At 41.3% G+C, this 17,424-nt stretch overlaps 1 protein-coding gene across 2 annotated transcripts; it reads right to left on the bottom strand.

Annotated features, from left to right (window-relative positions):
• Positions 1-855: 855 nt before the first annotated feature.
• HSPA14 (heat shock protein family A (Hsp70) member 14) lies at positions 856-16,154 on the bottom strand. Of its 2 annotated transcripts, XM_064142602.1 has the most exons (14): positions 16,071-16,154; positions 15,841-15,921; positions 15,659-15,741; positions 13,439-13,487; positions 12,608-12,701; positions 12,382-12,472; positions 11,149-11,253; positions 10,237-10,398; positions 9,242-9,397; positions 7,397-7,499; positions 5,103-5,315; positions 4,525-4,698; positions 2,605-2,675; positions 856-1,505 (listed from the first exon to the last, which is right to left on the bottom strand). In XM_064142602.1, exons 1-14 carry the CDS (start codon positions 16,125-16,127, stop codon positions 1,427-1,429), a joined length of 1,518 nt encoding a protein of 505 aa, XP_063998672.1. In that variant the 5' UTR covers positions 16,128-16,154; the 3' UTR covers positions 856-1,426. The 2 variants fall into 2 exon arrangements, with proteins under 2 accessions (XP_063998672.1, XP_063998673.1); XM_064142603.1 differs by lacking the exon at positions 856-1,505 and having other exon boundaries at positions 2,510-2,675; positions 4,525-4,649.
• Positions 16,155-17,424: the final 1,270 nt, after the last annotated feature.

Here is a 17,424-nt window from a genome sequence, read left to right on the forward strand (position 1 = left end):
AAATAGCAGCAATACATTTTTTTATGAAGGCAATGAAATACTGGCAGAAGTTGTCCAGAGAGGAACATTCACGGTCAGACTGGATAGGGCTCTGAGCAACATGATCTAGTTAAAAATATCTCTGCTTACTGGAAGGGGGTTGAACGAGCTGGCCTTTAAACCACTCCAAACCCCTCTATGAAAATCCATAAACACCAACTGGTACTACTCTGCACAAGAAAACATTCCTTAAGCGTATGTGAATGCTCTCTTTTACAAGGGCTGTGGGATTCCCAAACCGCACTGGGTTTTCCAAGACCCATTTCACAAGTGCTTACAAAGGAACTGGGGAACCATTTCCTTATTTTCTAGGGATAAGAGATAATTTTTCCAACACATCATTCACTCAAGCCTCACAAGTTCAAACCCCATCTCTCATCTGGAAAGGCATAGAAAAACTACTGCATTTCAAACATATCTACCTGTGATATGCAGTATCTATTGCTTTTGTCAGGCAGGAAAAACATTGAAATGCATGTTCTGCAAACAAGAAAATGTGCGAATCCTGTAGTAATACAGGTAATTGAACACTGCTCTCTTCAAAATCCAGACAGGCATTTCTAGTTTGTCTGATTTTGAGTCTCTGCTGTGCCACTTGGGATATTTTACAAGGTAACATCTGGCTCTCAGTGGTGAACCGTTGCCCCTTAAGGGCACATTGCACTGAGGCCCTCAAAACTGGTAACTACACTTGCAGGATCCAGCTCCTTACTACTCACCTACCAAAATGTAAAAAAGCTTCCAGTTTACATTCACACATCAACTAATTATCTACAGACTAGAACAGTTCCTCACAGAATGAAGGATGCCAGGATCTGCATAAAAAAAGTATTTTATTAATAACACATAAATAAGCACACGTAACCCTTAAGACACATTTTCCAGGTAACACCACAACACCATTTAAAGACAACTCCAGAAAAATAAGCCATGAGCCACCACCAAGGTTTTAGACAGCATCAAGAGCACACAAGATTCCACTACAATTTGGTAGTTAGCAGAGTGGATTTTTACCAGTCTAGCTCTTGCTGGTTCACTGCTATGCCGTTGAATCCACTGGGTGAATGGGTACACAATTTCAGTAGTCAAAAACACCCCAAACTTTTAGACTGTGTAATATGCTTGTTGCTGAACCACAGGCACAAGTTTTTTCACTCTATTTTTCACATGGGGTGATAATTCCATACTCTGTTGTTGGTATGTCTTGATAGTGTTTTGCACCATACCTTCCACTCCAAAGAGATCTGGTGGCAAATTAATGTTTTACTTCAGTTTATTACAGTCCTCTAAGAATTATGAAAAACTCAGAGAGAGTCACCACTTGGGCAGAAAAGCCAACAAGAGACACAAAAATCAGCATGGAAAAAAAATGTTGCCTTTCAAGAGACTATGATGCCACTTCAACAGTGATGATTTCACACTTTCCAGTATCTTGATCTGTGCAGGTAACGTGCAAGGACCCATCCCTAGATAGAAGAGACAGTTCTGTTTAGGGCTATCTCAACACAGCACTTTATATGTTAATGCATGCTCCAGGGAGAATAAACAACAGTCTTCACGCAGAGGGAAGGAAGGAGGAAAGATGAGCATCAAAATACTAAGGGAAGAACACAGAATACATTGATTTATGAAATTTATAGTGTTTAGGCATATGTTTCTTGCTCTCCATGAAAGCATGGATCCTCTCCACACATTTGGAACAGATTCAGAAATACATTGAAATATAGTAACTGATGTATTTAGAGGTTTCTCAACAGAATATGAAGTAATACTATTAAAACTATTCTCCTTGAAAACTCCAAGTAACACCAACCAACAGTATGTTGTCTCAAAGCACAACAACCTGACTTTTTAAAAGTAGTAGTCTTTAAATACCAAGGATCTCCTTCAATAAAGGAAACCTTAACCTTCAAAATCCAAGAACTGAAGACATTATTGAATCCCACTTCATCTAGGCACAGAGCATATAATATCTGGATAGAAATAGATTTATTCTAGTGAACTTCCCCTATCTTTTTCACTTGGTACTAAAAATGCCTTTAAAGTAATGCAGGTTTTCTGCAATACACAGTTGCATATATAATCTAGTACACACTTTTCTTATCAATGCTAAGTGCAAAACTGTGTATGATTAACAAGGTATTTTAGGTGAAGTCTCTTCACAAAGAATACACTTGACAGTAGACAAAAGAAAACAAAGTATTTTGAACTCAAATAGCAAGTAAAGTTTGATTTTTTTCAGCTTCCTTATTTAGAAAAGCAGTATGAACTTCCAGACAGTCCTCAGAAGACAAATTTACTCTGACTGCTTAGAATTCCACCTCCTGATAATCCTTATCAACTATTTTAACTATTTCAAATCAGACCAAGCACTCCTATTAAAGCCCAAGAAAGTCAGGAAAATTTATTCACCACCATGCACACCCCATTCTCCACCCTGCAAGCAATGGAATGCCAAAATTTCCCAACATAAAAATCAAACATCCTATAACAGGGTAAAAAAGCTGCTTGCCACAAGTGTGACATGACAAATTAAGCAGCAGAGCAAATAAGTATTTTAGGTACCTTTTCATAGTGAGAACGGTTAGTATATCATGCAGGCCATCCTCCTTTTTATCTAAATCCTGGAGCACAATCTATTAAAAGAAATAAAATATGTTTGATTATAACCAAGTTCTCTAAATCTTCACACAGCAGTCTCATGGACGTGACAACACAACAGGACCACAGGATGTCAGGGGTCGGAAGGGATCCAAAGAGATCATCAAGTCCAACCCCCCTGCCAGAGCAGGACCATACAATCTAGCTCAGGTCACAGAGGAACACATCCAGACAGGCCTTGGAAAGTCTCCAGAGAAGGAGACTCCACAGCCTTTCTGGGGAGCCTGTTTCAGTGTTCTGTGACCTTTACAGTAAAGAAATTCCCCCTTGTGTTGAGGTGGAATCTCTTGTGCTGTAACTTACATCCATTACTCCTTGTCCTATCACAGGGAGCAAGTGAACAAAGCCTGTCCCCCCACTCCTGACACCCAGCCCTCAGATATTTATAGCTATTTATTAAATCCCCTTTCACTCTTCTCTTCTCCAGACTAAAAAGTCCCAGGTCCCTCAGCCTCACCTCACAATGCATATGCTCTGGTCTCCTACTAATCATCTTTGTAGCCCTCCACTGGCTCTCCAGCAGATCTCTGTCCCTCTTGAACTGGGAAGCCCAAAACCAAACACAGTACTCAAGATGAGGTCTCACCAGGGCAGAGTAAAGGGGCAGGAGAACCTCTCTTGATCTGCTGGATACACTTTTCTTAATACACTCCAGGATCCCACTGGCCTTGGCCACAAGGGCACATTGCTGTCCCATGTTTAACTTGTTATCCACCAGGACTCCCAGGTCACTCTCCACAGGGCTGCTCTCAAGCAGATCACCTCCCAGCCTGTACTGGTGCAGTTTATTATTCCTCCCCAGGTGCAGGACTCTGCACTTGTCCTTGTTGAACCTCAACTGGTTCCTCTGTCCAGCTCTCACTGGATGGCTGCACAGTCTTCAGCTGTATCAGCCAAGCCCCCCAGTTTGGTGTCATCAGCAAACCTGCTGAGCAGACACTCTGTCTCCTCATCAATGTCATTGACAGCCAAGATGTGCAAGTCATTCTGTTCAGCACTTCAGACTATTAACACCAAAGTATGCCCAGGCGGATTCCATTCTCCTGTAGTGCAGAGTTTTTGCTCTTGGTTTTGTTGCAAGGTCTATCACCAAAGTAACTGGAGTAACCACACCTCCAGGCAAAAGCTGAACATGCTCCTTTACTTAGGAACAGTTCTGTAATTATTAGGCAACATCATTTCCCTATTCCCTTAATATTCCACCTTGGTGCTGCCCAATTTTCTCAAGTATCCCATCATTTGAGTCACTCCCTGACGCTCTAAGTGCACTGAAGCCAAAGTAAGCACATAATCATTTTCAAAGAAGCTATGTTCTCTCAACAGCTTGACTCCTGAATGGTATCTTTGTATCAGGCAAGGATTTAATCACCTCTTACCACTGTGAAAAATGAAACGTGGTATTTAATACCAAGATCCTATCCAGCTTCAGAAAATATAATCAGCAGTACATAGCTACACTATTACCTCCAGCAGTTTTATTTCTAACATGTCAGAGATGTCCACTAGTGGAACGGCTGGTTTTGACCTCTCAACTCAGGCAAGCTTATCACAGTACTGCCAGCCATCAAACTGTGCCAGTCATATAAAAATCAAAAGGGGAACTTCAACCTTCAGACACTTCAATACTTCATAACACACTTAAAGACAGTTCCCAAAGAGTTGTATGTCATTCTAATTCTGTAATAAGAGGCTTTGGTAGGAGTGGAATTTGGTTTGGGTGTGGGTTTTTTTGTTTGTTTGTTTGTTTTTTTTCCCCAGATCCAGTTGATTTCCAAGTTTAAAACTTCCAATTTTAAAAGTGCCTATGAATGTGAAGACACTCACCTGTGCAAATTTATCTTCTTCACTCATGGGGCTTTTCCCCAGTGACTCGTATAGTTCAAGGCATACAGAAGAGGTGCTTCCAGGAGCATGCAGGGTGTGTTGCCTTCGAGCAGGTAGTGGAGTCCCTGATGGAAACAGCACTGTGAATTTGTCAGCCCCTGACTCGTCTACTCCCTTTAAAAAGAAAAAAAAAAAAAGTTCATGCCTTTCTCTAAGTACTGAGCTGGGAGGGTTACAACAGTGCTCCATCAGAAAAGAAATCCCAGATACATTCTCTCTGCCACATTTACTAGCACAGAAAATAAGATAAAAAACATCAAGACATTCCTACAAAGACATTAACAAGTCCAGCTATTACAAGATAGCTAAGACACTGTCTATCTCTCCTTAAAATCAAGCAGTTTCTCCTGGGTTTTTTTTTGTCAGTAAACCTAAGTCATCACTTACTCTTGATCTCTAACCCATCTGTAGAACTCATGATAAAACAATACTGTTTCTCCAACATTCATCATCAAAATGTAGTGCTGAATATTCATTGCAAAAAGAAACTTTTCCAAGAGCAATAATTTTAGGCTTACCTTAAGAAGAATATCTTTAGCAGAACACTCAATAAGTGTTTCTTCTTCTAACAAAGGATTCTCTTTCCCTAGCAGAATTCCTGCCTCTATGGCTGCACCAATGGGAATAACCTCATCTGGAGGAATTGAATTCAGTAATTCCACAGCTGGGAAAATTTCTTTGATCAGCTGCTGTAGCTTTGGGATTCGAGCAGACCCACCACACAGAACTACCTGGAACACACACCTTAATTACTTCAAATCTCTTAGATAAAACAGACAGGTCACAACCTGCAAGCAAAAATGCAAACTGCTCTGGGACGTTTTATCACCTGCAGTTTAAATAGCTTGCAAGTTTCAAATAGTGTCTTGAAGAAGTGTTTCCTACAGTAAACATCAGCTAGATTTTTGTTTTTGATTTCAAAATGGAGTGATTCATGACTAAATAACATCAGGAAGGAAATGAACTCCAGAGGTCATCTAGACCAGAACAGGTCCAGTTCTAACAGGCTGCTGAGGACCTTATCTCCATTTATAGAGATTTCACAAACTCTGTGGGTCCTTGTTTCAATGTAACGTGAAGGATATCCAGTTATTTGCTTGACATCTAGAACTTCCCCATGTTGTAACTTGTGCTGCTAACCAGTCAGCCTTCCATCATGCATCTTCAGGAGGGCATGTCGGGTTTTGTCTTGATTAGGGAACTGTAGGCAGCACTGCTCTCCCCTAAGCCTCTTCCTGCAGGTGAGCAAACCCAGCTCTCAGCCCAAACCATCTCAGTAGTCCTCCAACTGAACTGGCTATACCTTTTGTCAGTACTTTTTGTCTCCCATGAAGCCCCAAAAGTATGAAACTGTATTTGGACACACTATCCAAGTGCCGAACACCTTCCTACACCCATGGCAACACCCTTGCTATTGCAGACCTGCATGCAACCGGTTGCCCTTGCCACAGAGCCTTGTCTTGCAGTGGTACTGATTGTTCCACTCATTTTGGTACTGGTCACAAACCTGCTTGAGAGCATGTGTTACCTCATCTGTGTTACTGAGACATTAAATGGTATCAGTAGTATCCTCTGCTAGGAGGATAGGCTGAGTGAGCTGGGGCTGTCCAACCTAGAGAAGAAAAGTCACCTTCCAATGTCTGAAGGGATCCTACATGAAGTCCAGAGAAGGACTTTCCTTAAGGGAATTAGCAACAGGACAAGGGGGAACAGTTAAGATGAGGGAGAGCAGGTTCAGACTGGGTCTTACAAAGACGTTCTTGAATACAAGGGTGGTGAGACTCTAGAATAGGTAGCCACAAGAGATTGTGGATGCCTCCTCCCTGGAGGATGTTCAAGGCCAGGTCGGATGAAGCCTTGAGCAGCCGAATCTAGTTGAGAAGTGTCCCTGCCCATGGCAGGAAGGTTGAAGTAGATGACCTCTAAGATCTCTTCCAACCTGTGTCGTTCTAGGATTCTATGAAATCCTGAGGGATGTCACTGATAACCAGCCTTCACTTACTGATCTTATGCAAGAAAAAAAACCCTTAAATTCTTATTACAGTAACTTTGTTGAGATCAACAAGACCTGGAAATAAAGCTAGCTCCCACTTTTCTTTACGTAAAACATAAGAGCTGTAAAGCAGGTTCATTTATTTATAGTGTTAAAATGCCTCCCCCACTCCGAAGCATTAAGGCCTGAAGCAACAGCACACTGGGCCACCTGAAGCGCACTGCCACCCAAAACCAAAAGCCAAATGCCCTGATGTATCCAATTATTCTACCAGTGAAATTCAAGATGTGACACAGCAAACATCTAATTAAGAGTCTGAAGTAGCATCAAATATCATTAAAAACACCAGCTAACTTCTGCTGCAGTTTATGTGCCAGCTCCATCAGCAATGAATGCAGTACTATTTGCAAGACATAAATGCATAGGTGTTGGCATGCAGTTACGCTACCAAAGACAAAAATACTAATAATATTTGCCACTTTACTCACAATCATTGGTATTAAAACACCCTATGGTTTGGCATCTGTTCCTAAGTTTAAGGCACTTGGCTCCACCAAGAGTTAACACAAACACACCAAATGGAGAGAAATCCTCTGCCATTTACTCAATAAGCAGCAGTAAAACCACATCATTGATTCTGACTCTAAATCCAAAGCAAAGATTTCTATTGGTCCTGAGCATAGCAATTTCACTGTCTCTGAGCCAAAATTGTTTAAACACAATATGAATTAATCTTAGTCTGCAAGGAAAACAGGCCCCATAAATATTCTTCCTGAGGAGCTACAAAATGTACTACAGACAAGTGATTTCCATTATTACCTTATTAATATCATCTGCTGTAAATCCAACTTGTTGCAAGAGTTTTTTAATTGCTTCTACACATTTACTAAAAAGGGAAGAACAGATGAGCTCAAACCTGGCCCTAGAAGAAATAAAAATAAAATTCAGTGTAATTTTATCCATCAAAGACAAATGCCTGAAACGGAAATGCAGTCCTCTTTATACCTAGGTTGTGTAGCTATACTTAGCATTAAGGGAAATACAAAAAAAACAAGAATAAAGGTATTTCCCAATGATATGTTTTGAAGAAACAATTTTGTTGTTGTGAAAATATCTGTGCTATTGATTCCATCACTAATGCCTACATGGAATGCACAATCATTCTTCTTCAGTGTACTCCGGAGAAAAAACTTCATTGCTGTCTTGACCCATGTAGTAAAATAAGAAACAAATACCTGAACTGCTTCATCATCTTTAAAACAGAGACAGGCAGGGAAGTGTGGCTCATCCTGACTTGCACACAGAGAAGGTTAAGGAAATGGATAAAACAAACTTCTGCTTGCTTCAGCCTTTCAAGTCTAAAGAGGAAGCTTTATTCTGTACAAGTACAGCAAGTCAGCTAAGCCAGAACAGGTTTGCTTCTCACCCTTGCAAACATACTGCATTTTATTTCATCAGATCTAACAGCTACAGCAGTAGAGAAGGAGTTCTGAAACTGCAAAGTATATTTCATTTCACTAAGGCTGCTACTGACTGGAAAAGCAATCAAGCTTGGATGAACATCTCAGTAAGAAATCATCCCAAGAGAGAAATACCTAGAGCAGGACACAGCAGTATGAAGAGAAATAGCCTCTTTCTAATCCAGTTGCCAGAAAGAGGCAACATCAAGACTTCCATGACTCCTACAATTCAGAAACTGATTTGAAAGAAAAAGTCCAAAATTCAGTAATGAACACAATAATGGGGGTAGTCAGACTGCCTTGAGTAATTACAGAATCAACAATCAAGACTCCAAAGATGGGGGTCCCCTTGGGCCTTTTTGCACCTTTTCTAACCATTAAGGTAACACTGTTGCTGACCTAATTGAAACAGAACGAATCAGTATGAAAGCAAGTTTGTCTTCTGTCTTAACTTCTGTTTCTAGAAGTAATAGGACCGAAAAAAAAAGTTTACTGAAAATCCAAACTACTACCTAAAAGAATTTCAAGCATAATGAGCCAACAATGCACACTTGGAGCCCAGAATGCAAATCACATCCCGAGCTGCATCACAAGTGTGGCCAGCAGATTGAAAGAAATGATTCTGTTCCTCTGCTCTGGTGAGACTGCACCTGGAGAACTATACCCAGCTCTGGGACCCTCAACACAAGAAGGACATGGACCTGATGGAGAGGGTCCAGAGGAGGGCCACTAAAATGATCAGAAGGCTAGATCATCTCTTCTAGAAAGACAGGCTGAGAGAAGAGAAGATTTACTCAGGCTGAAGAAGTGAAAGCTCCAGAGAGACCTTACTAGCGTCCTTCCAGTACCTGAAGTGGGCTTTCGAGATATCTGAAAAGAAACTATTTACAAAGGCATGTGGCACCAGGAAAAGGGACAATGGTTGTAAACTCCAGAAGGGAAGTTCTAGATAGGACATTAGAAACAAGTTCTTTACTATGAGGGTGGTAAGAACATTGTAACAGGTTGCCTAGATAGTTGCTGGAGATCTCATCTGTGGAGACATTCAAGGCCTGGCTCGATGAGGCTATGAGCAATCCCATCTAGTTGGGAACATCCCCGATTACTGCAGGGGGGTTGGTCTGGATGACCTCTAGGTCCCTTCCAACCCAGTGCATTCTATGATGATTTTACATAAAAGCAGTAGCTTCGAGATTTGCTTTACCTGGACACATTACAATCAAAATCCAGTCCATCGTACAACGAATCTACAAAGCAGTTTGCACTTCCCAGGGTTGATAAAGAATGCTTTGCAATATCAGCACTGTTCATTAACTTCATCATGGCTCTGGGATTTCCTCTGATATCATGTTTACAAGACCTACATTTAAAAACAGCAGAAAAAAAAAGTTACCACTTTTGGAAGTCAGGTGTTTGAGTGCTACTGCTAGCTTTCTGAAAGGAATGAACAAGTCAAAGCAATAAAATTGGTTGTTTTTTTCTGCAGACCATTTCAGTATTATTTACAATGTCACTACTGAAAGATCACAAAGAAGTGTCAATTTCAATTAAAAGGCACTCCATAGAAGTACTCTGAAATTGAGTGCTAGTGTTTATCATACAGACTTAAGTCTTTATGAACATTCCTCCAACTGAACGAGTCCTGTAATTGACTGCAAGGAACACCAAAGCCATCAAGTTAACTAATTTTCCCCACAGACTAGGAAATAGAACATAAAGCACCAGACATATCAGCAAAACAGTCTTGCTTCATCCAAGAAGTCTCTGTTATACTACACAAATGACCACTTCAACATCACTAGAGCTAACTTAACAGTAACGCACTAGTTCGTTTTTCATCATCATAGGGTGACTTGCCACACAGACTTCAGACTGGTGATTTTTCATGCCAAAAAGAAAAAACAAATCCCATGAGTGCTGTGTCCCAACTGCTTCTGACTGCAATGATGTAAGCATACATTACTTGAAACAGAACAGTTCATAGCTGAGCTTGTACAGCTCAACACCAATTTCAGGCAATACTGATGCAAAAGCAGCGATTTCCCAACCTTGCTCCTTGGCTCCTAAGAGCTGACTGTGCCTTTAATAACTTGAAGTCATTCCACATGCAGATCATCTGACAGAGCTAACAAATAAGCATGATTTGTTTTTTTTAGGTTCCTGTCCTAACAGCAACATACTTGGAAATTCCAAACCTACCTCTGAAATTCAGAAGCTAAGTGTTGTGCTAAAGCTTCTGTGAAGCAGACTCCACCAATGCTATCATCTGTGTTTGTTGCAAGCACACGATATATTCCACTGTTCACTTCTATGATTGTGATAGAAAGCGATGTTCCTCCAAGTTTATAAACCAACACATTGCTGCCATGGTTAAAAAAAAGAAAGTGTTTTGATCAGTTTTGCCAAGGGAATTTGATTTAGGATGTTTGTATTTAACATATCTTAGCACTTCTGACTATTTGGCAATGTCCCTTAAAGAACAAAATTAGTCTGTTTTATGCAGTATGAGAAAACAATATTTTTTGTAAAACACAACTGAGAATTGAATTTTAGTCAAGATTATAATCATCAATTATATAAAGAAGGGTGAAAAATGCCCAGAAAGAAGAAAAAAAAAAACAAAAACCAAAACACAAACATGCCTAATTGCACTGACAGGAGTCTACGATTCTTAACATCTTGTGAGTTACCTGGAGATTCATACAGGGAAACCCAATGCACCTACTGCACCCAAGATCTGCTTCAGTTCTTCCACCACATGTAAAGTAATCTCATCTCCCACAAATTTAAAAATAATTATGCCAAAATTTCTTTAAGGGATGCATTTTTCCTGATGCCAATCAGCTCATAAAAGAGCAAGATACAATCTGGGAATAAATCTTTTAAAACCACTGAAAAAATAAAACCACATCAGAACAAAGAGATTTTAAACACTGAGGAATTTACAACTTCTAAACGGTTATTTGCTTTATTGAGAGTCAAAAGAAAAACAAGCTTCGAGTAATTAATCTTGTATCAACTGCTAAGACAACACAGCATTTCATCATTCAATATTTCTCAGGATTTAAGTGCAGCAGCTTCCATTTGAGAAGTAAAATATTAGGATTTTACCTTTTCCCAGTGGGTGAATCTTGGCCAATTCCATAAGCCAGGAGAGCAGCAGACGGTTCATGAATTAATCTCATAACATTAAATCCAGCTGCTGCAGCTGCTTCCCTATGATAAGGCAGAACAGCATTTCATTTTTGCTTTAAAGACTTCACTATAGTTACACATGCTATTAAGATTTCATCTTAACGACATATGTCACCAACTCAGAACTTGGTTACAGCATGGTATTAGCAAACCCAAGCAACTGGAAAAGGAAAGTAGCACAAAGTTTGGCTGCTACTGTGTTGTTTAGGTAGACCTATCTGCTGTGTGCTCATTGTCAAAGAAAATGATGATGGATCACTCTGTACCATTAAAAAAACTGTCAAAAACCCTACAAGGGGGAAAAACTCCACCCTCAAACCTGGCAACCTATCAAATGCAGCATTAGAAGTTATTTATACTTCAGTTTAACTGATACTACACTAGGAAAATTGATTTCAGTTACAAATCATGTTATTGCACCTCACTTCTTTTTCATGTCTTCTTGAAACTTCAGTAACCCTGTGACTGCCCTGCAAGTTTCCTCCACTTTGAAGTTATTTTGAAACTTGTGTACCTAAGCAAAAAATGTTTCATTATACACACTGCAAATACCCAGATTGCTAATGTTTTATGAGCAACCTTAAATGTGCTCTAAGAACTTTTCTACAGTTAAATGTAAGAGCTTCCACATACTAGAAAGTAGAAACATAAAGCTGTAATTAGCAACTTCTATGTGTTCATTTTGATATGGAGGAATTTTCACATAACTTTTTCCAAGCAGAAATTCCGAGCAGAGTACTGGGGTGTATTCTTATCTGCTCTGAGAAGACAGTCCTCAGTAAAGTAATACCACGTGGTTCAATCACTATTGTATGAGAAGATGGGAAATTGTGGAACAGGGCCAAGAAACTAATTGCATTTCCAAGGGGACACCGAAGATCCACATCTAAAATTACATTCTATTTTTTATGAACCCAAAATTCTTTCTTTTTAATTGACTCAATTTTATTTTGATTAAGACAGTGAATTCCACGAAAAGTTGCTGAAGTCAAGATTTAATCTGCTTTCTTACTTTCCCAATTCAAACAACATCCAAATATCTGGACTGATGATTGTAAACTGCAATCCAGCAGGAGAATTCCCTTTGCTAAACTGCCAACCAATCTGCTTTAGGCAAGTTAAAAACCAGAAAAATCTTAATCCTCTTACCCAAGGGCATTTTTCTGATTCTCTCCAAACTCAAACGGCACAGTGATAACAACATCATTTACATCTGAACCCACTGCAGACTGAGCAGTTTCTATTTATGAACATAAGTAGAACATGTTGATTAAAAAAAACAAAACCAATGCAACAAATTCAATAAGTACAAGGACAGCTTAAAAAAGAAACCAAGAAGATTTCTTATTAACCAATAAGATTACTTATTAGATACCTTTCATTTTACTGAAAATTAGCTTTGCCACATCTTCTGGGCTGATTAGTTTATTATCTATTTCATACTGAAATTTTCCATTCTTCTCAATTATCTGTAAGCAAAACCAACACACCTTTGTTAGATATCCAATCATTAAGAAAAGGTAATGTTTAATCGGTTCTTTTCAACTGTGTAAATGCTTTCCAGTTTGTACTCAACTACAGAAGAATAAATGCTTCAAGATCCTTATCAAAGATCACAAAAAAGACTTGTATGATCTCACAGACAGGACAGTGTCATTCATACAGATTTAATGACTCCAGATTTTCTTTTTTCTATGAAGTCTTCCTTAGTGCAAAAGGAACATTGACAACAGAAGTACTTATTTGTTTATATTCCATAAGAAAACAAACAAACAAACAACTACTTATACAAATATAAGTACCAGCAGTCAAAAAACAGAAATAAACTTGTTCCCTCTTTACAAATGTATTTTCCAGGGTAATTTTTGTCCTTTTGCAGAAAGTTTTCTACTAGCAGTATCATGCAAATTCAATACTGAGATTTAACCAAGTGGTTAAGCATTTTTGCCACAATATGCTGTAAGCTGAGGATCTCTCAGCACTTAGAAACATCACAATGCTATTGCCCAAATATATCATGGATCATCCCTTTTGATATATGTATCATCTTTCTGTTGGTTATGGTAACAGATTTCAGAATACAGTTTAAATTCCCTATAGCAAAAGAAACATTCCATGAAACAGCAAATGAACCTCATATAATGAGAGCTGATCGCTACAGAACACAAGCATGGTGTGGCACAAGCAGTACCAAGATCATACTTACTGAACATTTGCTTTCTGCAATGTATTTCTCTGCCTGTAGGTCACCAGAGCTGTCCAGACAAATTCAAAGTAATAAAATAAATCACATGCTCAAGGGTAGTTGCACAAATTTATCTTGCTGTTATTCCTTTTAACTTCTACAGCATATGAAGCTATACTTTAACTACGATTCCTGTTATTGCTCTACAGATACATTTATACTGGAGAAGGAAAAAGAGAGTTCTGACTACTGATGTCTTTGACTCTCCTTCCCTGAAACTAGAGATTGAAAAAATACCTACTAATTAGTGAAGAGGGAAAATAAAATCCAACATATAGCCTTAACCGGTCATCCCCAATGGCAATTATTAAAAAAATGCAGTGGCCCTTTTGTTGCAATGACTGAAATAATGTAACAGCAATAAGCTGACTACCCTTAATCTTCTGCCAACTATGTAAACTTACAAATCTGACAAGTGATGAGAAAAACAGCAGAATGGGCATCACCTTGTCAACACTTTCAATGAGAGAGCTGTAACATAGACACTGAAAAGCTGTATTTCTGAAGTTTTATACAAACCAGAAGTAGTTCTAGTATCTGGAACTGCCACTGAAAATTGTCACAGCTCCACTAAGTGAAGAATCACAACTGGCATTCACAGAATCACAAAATTATTTACATCAGAGGGCCCTTTAAGGGCCATCTTGTCCAATCTCTGTGGCACTAAACAGGGACACCTTCAATTAGACCAAGTTGCTCAGAGTCCCATCCAACCTGATCTTGAATGTGCCCAGGGATGGAGCATCTATGCAGGCAACACGTGTCTCAACCCCCTCATTGTAAAAAAAATCTTCCTTGTATCAGCCTAAATCTCACCCCTTTTACTTTAAAACCATCCCACTTTCTCCTTTCATAACAGGTCCTGTTAAAAAGATTCATACAATAGTTAAGGTTGGAAGGGTCATGGAAGATCATCTAGTTTCTCCACTAGACCAAGTTACTCAAGGCTTGATTAATCTGGCTTCAACACTTCCAGGATGGAGACATCCACAACCTCCCTGGACCACCTGTTCCAGCATCTCACCATCTTTACTGTAAAGACTGCCATCTTCCTTACATGCCATCTTTAAGTACTGAAAGGCAACAGTAAGGGAGTGAGCATTCACTTATCTGTGCTGAATACTCCCAACTCTCTCAGCCTGCCTTCACAGAGGAGGTGTTCCAGCCCACTGATTGTATTTGCGGCTCTCCTTTGGACCTGCTGCAACAGGTTCACATCCTTCTCATGCTGAGGGCTTCAGAGCTGGACAGAGCACTCCTGGTGAGGTCTCACAAGAGCAGAGTGTCAGAATCAGCTCCCTCGATCTGCTGGTCACACTCCTTTTGATGCAGCCCATGATGTGACTGCCCTTCTGTGCTGCAATCGCCCATTGTCAGCTCATGTGCAGTTCTTCATCCACCATTACCACCAAGCCCTTTTCCACAGGGCTGCTCTAAATCACACCATCCCCCTTTACATCAATGTGTTTCACAGTTGTAATAAAAGCAATACCAACTCATATGCAATTAAAGCCACAGAAAAACATCCAGCTAGTGAGATGTTTTTGATAAGAAGCTTTAGTGTATATATACAAAACATATATGCAACTTGTTATAAAGTTTCACAATTTTATTTTTGCAGACACATTTAGATACAAGATATTATGCATCTCTTTGCTACTGGAACAAAATGCAGAAGGGCCCTTACAGCTGCCTTCCAATACCAGAAGGGAACCTGCAGGAAGACTGCAGAGAGACTTTTCACAAGTGTGCCTAGCATTAGGACAAGAGGGACTGGTTTTAAGCTGAAGGAGAGTAGATTTAGACTGAATCTGAGGAAGATGCTCATCACTATGAGGGTGGTTGGACTCTGGAATAGGATACTTTCTCCCTAGGGTTGTTCAAGGTCAGGTTGGATGGGGCCTTGAGCAGTCAAGTCTAACTGAAAGGCATCACCGCCCACAACAGGGAGGTTAGAATAGATAAACTTCAAGCTCTCTTCCAACCTAAGCCATTCTACTAACATACAGCTCACACTGTAACAAACTGTTAAGGCATACCCTCCTGTCAGTGGCAAGTTCGCTTAACTACTACCACCACACTACATAAAAATGTCTTTGCTATCAGTGCTAAGACTACATTTCACTGACCAGCATTAACGAACAAAACTTTTCACGTTCCTTTCCACACCAGTTCTCTTACCTTCGCCCAAGGATCTGCTTTACTTTCACTACAGTGTTTGAAACATTTCTTATTCTACTTTGTTTTGCGGCTAAGCCAACAACCTGAAGGAAAAATAAATTCAAACAAAAGAAAAAGGTAAGCGAGCACCAGGCAGCGCGTCCCCTCCTCTCCAAAGGCCCACCTCCGAAAAGAAGGCTCACCTCTTCGCTTTCCGAGAAAGCAACGACCGCTGGAGTGACCCTGTCCCCGGCGTCATTGGCCACCACGTCGGCGCGGCCGTCCTGCGAACAGAGGCACCGGCCCTGAGCTCAGCCGCACCCACTCACTGCCTAACCCGCAGCGCCCTGGAGGAACAGAGGTGACAGCAGCCCACCCCCGGCAGGAACTCCCGAGCGGCCACGGCGCCTCCGGGCCGGGACCGGCTCCTCACCTTATAGACAGCCGCGCAGGCACAGGTAGCGCCCAGGTGAACGCCGATAGCCGCCATGAAAGCCCCCGCTCCGCGCGCGCGCGCCGCTCCACAATGCACCGCGCGCCCGCTGCTCAACAACCAATCCCGCTCGCCTCTTCTCCTCAACAACCAATCCCGCTCGCCTCTTCTCCTCAACAACCAATCCCGCTCGCCTCTTCTCCCCAGCTGCCAATCAGAGCCAGCACCGCGCTCGTGTTGCAAGCCGATCGCGGAGAGGCGCGCTTGGAATTGCCGTCATAGGCAGAGCAGCCAATGAGAAAAATATGGAGAGACTTACGTCACCAAGCATGGCAACGGGGCAGAGTCCGGGAGACGCGCGGTGGCTGGGCGGGTTGTGGCTGCTGCTGGGAGCGGGCGCGGCGGATTGCTGCACCGCCCGGGGCTGGGGAGATCGGGATTAAAGTAGGGAGAGGCGAACGGATTACTTCACGCGTGTGGCTTGTGTCCGTGGCGTATCGCGTCGCTTAACTGTGGGCAATGAGGCCCTTAGAGACGGCGTAAAGGTTCTTTTAACCAAGAGTTGTGGTTATTAGCGAAGCGTGCAAGCAGAAGTACTGATTGTGCGTAATCTAACCTGATATGGGGATTGTTTAGCCTGGAAAAGAGAAGGCTCAGGGGAGACCTCATTGCTGTCTACAACTACCTGAGGGGAGGTTGTGGCAAGGACGAGGTTGCTCTCTTCTCTCAGGTGGCCAGCACCAGAACAAGAGGACACAGCCTCAGGCTGCGCCAGGGGAGATTTAGGCTGGAGGTGAGGAGAAAGTTCTTCACTGAGAGAGTCATTGGACACTGGAATGGGCTGCCCAGGGAGGTGGTGGAGTCGCCGTCCCTGGAGCTGTTCAAGGCAGGATTGGACGTGGCACTTGGTGCCATGGTCTGGCCTTGAGCTCTGTGGTAAAGGGTTGGACTTGATGATCTGTGAGGTCTCCTCCAACCTTGGTGGTACTGTGATACTGTGAAATGTCTGAAAACAAAGCTCTCTGTCTAGGCCTGCTGCTCCTCCACTGGAGAAATTAATCATGGCATTACCTCAGGAGGAGGGGAAAAGTCTAATCAGTTCAAGGGAAAATAGACATAATTCAGACAGAATTCCTTCAGCAGGCTTCTCAGGTTTCACATGGTCCTATCATGGACACGGCAAATTTCTCTGTGTATCTTAATGGGGAGCAGGTCATACATGCAGCTTGGTGTCCTCTCCCTGTAAAACAACAGCATTTCTGTAGGTTTGGGTGCTCAGTTGCCCCTTTCCACAGGGAGTCGAAATGCTCAGCAGTACCAGCTCGCTGCATCATTCCAAATTAAAGATTGTCCT

The sequence above is a fragment of the Pogoniulus pusillus genome, chromosome 4, assembly GCF_015220805.1.
Source record: "Pogoniulus pusillus isolate bPogPus1 chromosome 4, bPogPus1.pri, whole genome shotgun sequence".
Lineage (NCBI taxonomy): Eukaryota > Metazoa > Chordata > Aves > Piciformes > Lybiidae > Pogoniulus > Pogoniulus pusillus.

What these genes read in the sequence shown, in the direction of transcription:
- HSPA14 (XM_064142602.1), bottom strand. Translation starts at nt 16,127, where the DNA reads ATGGCGGCTATCGGCGTTCACCTGGGCGCTACCTGTGCCTGCGCGGCT. An exon ending in TTGCAGAAAGCAAATGTTCA is followed by an intron (nt 12,702 to 13,438) that starts GTAAGTATGATC and finishes TTTTGCTTACAG; the next exon opens with ATAATTGAGAAGAATGGAAA. An exon ending in AAGAAGATAAATTTGCACAG is followed by an intron (nt 2,676 to 4,524) that starts GTGAGTGTCTTC and finishes TTCTTTTAATAG; the next exon opens with ATTGTGCTCCAGGATTTAGA.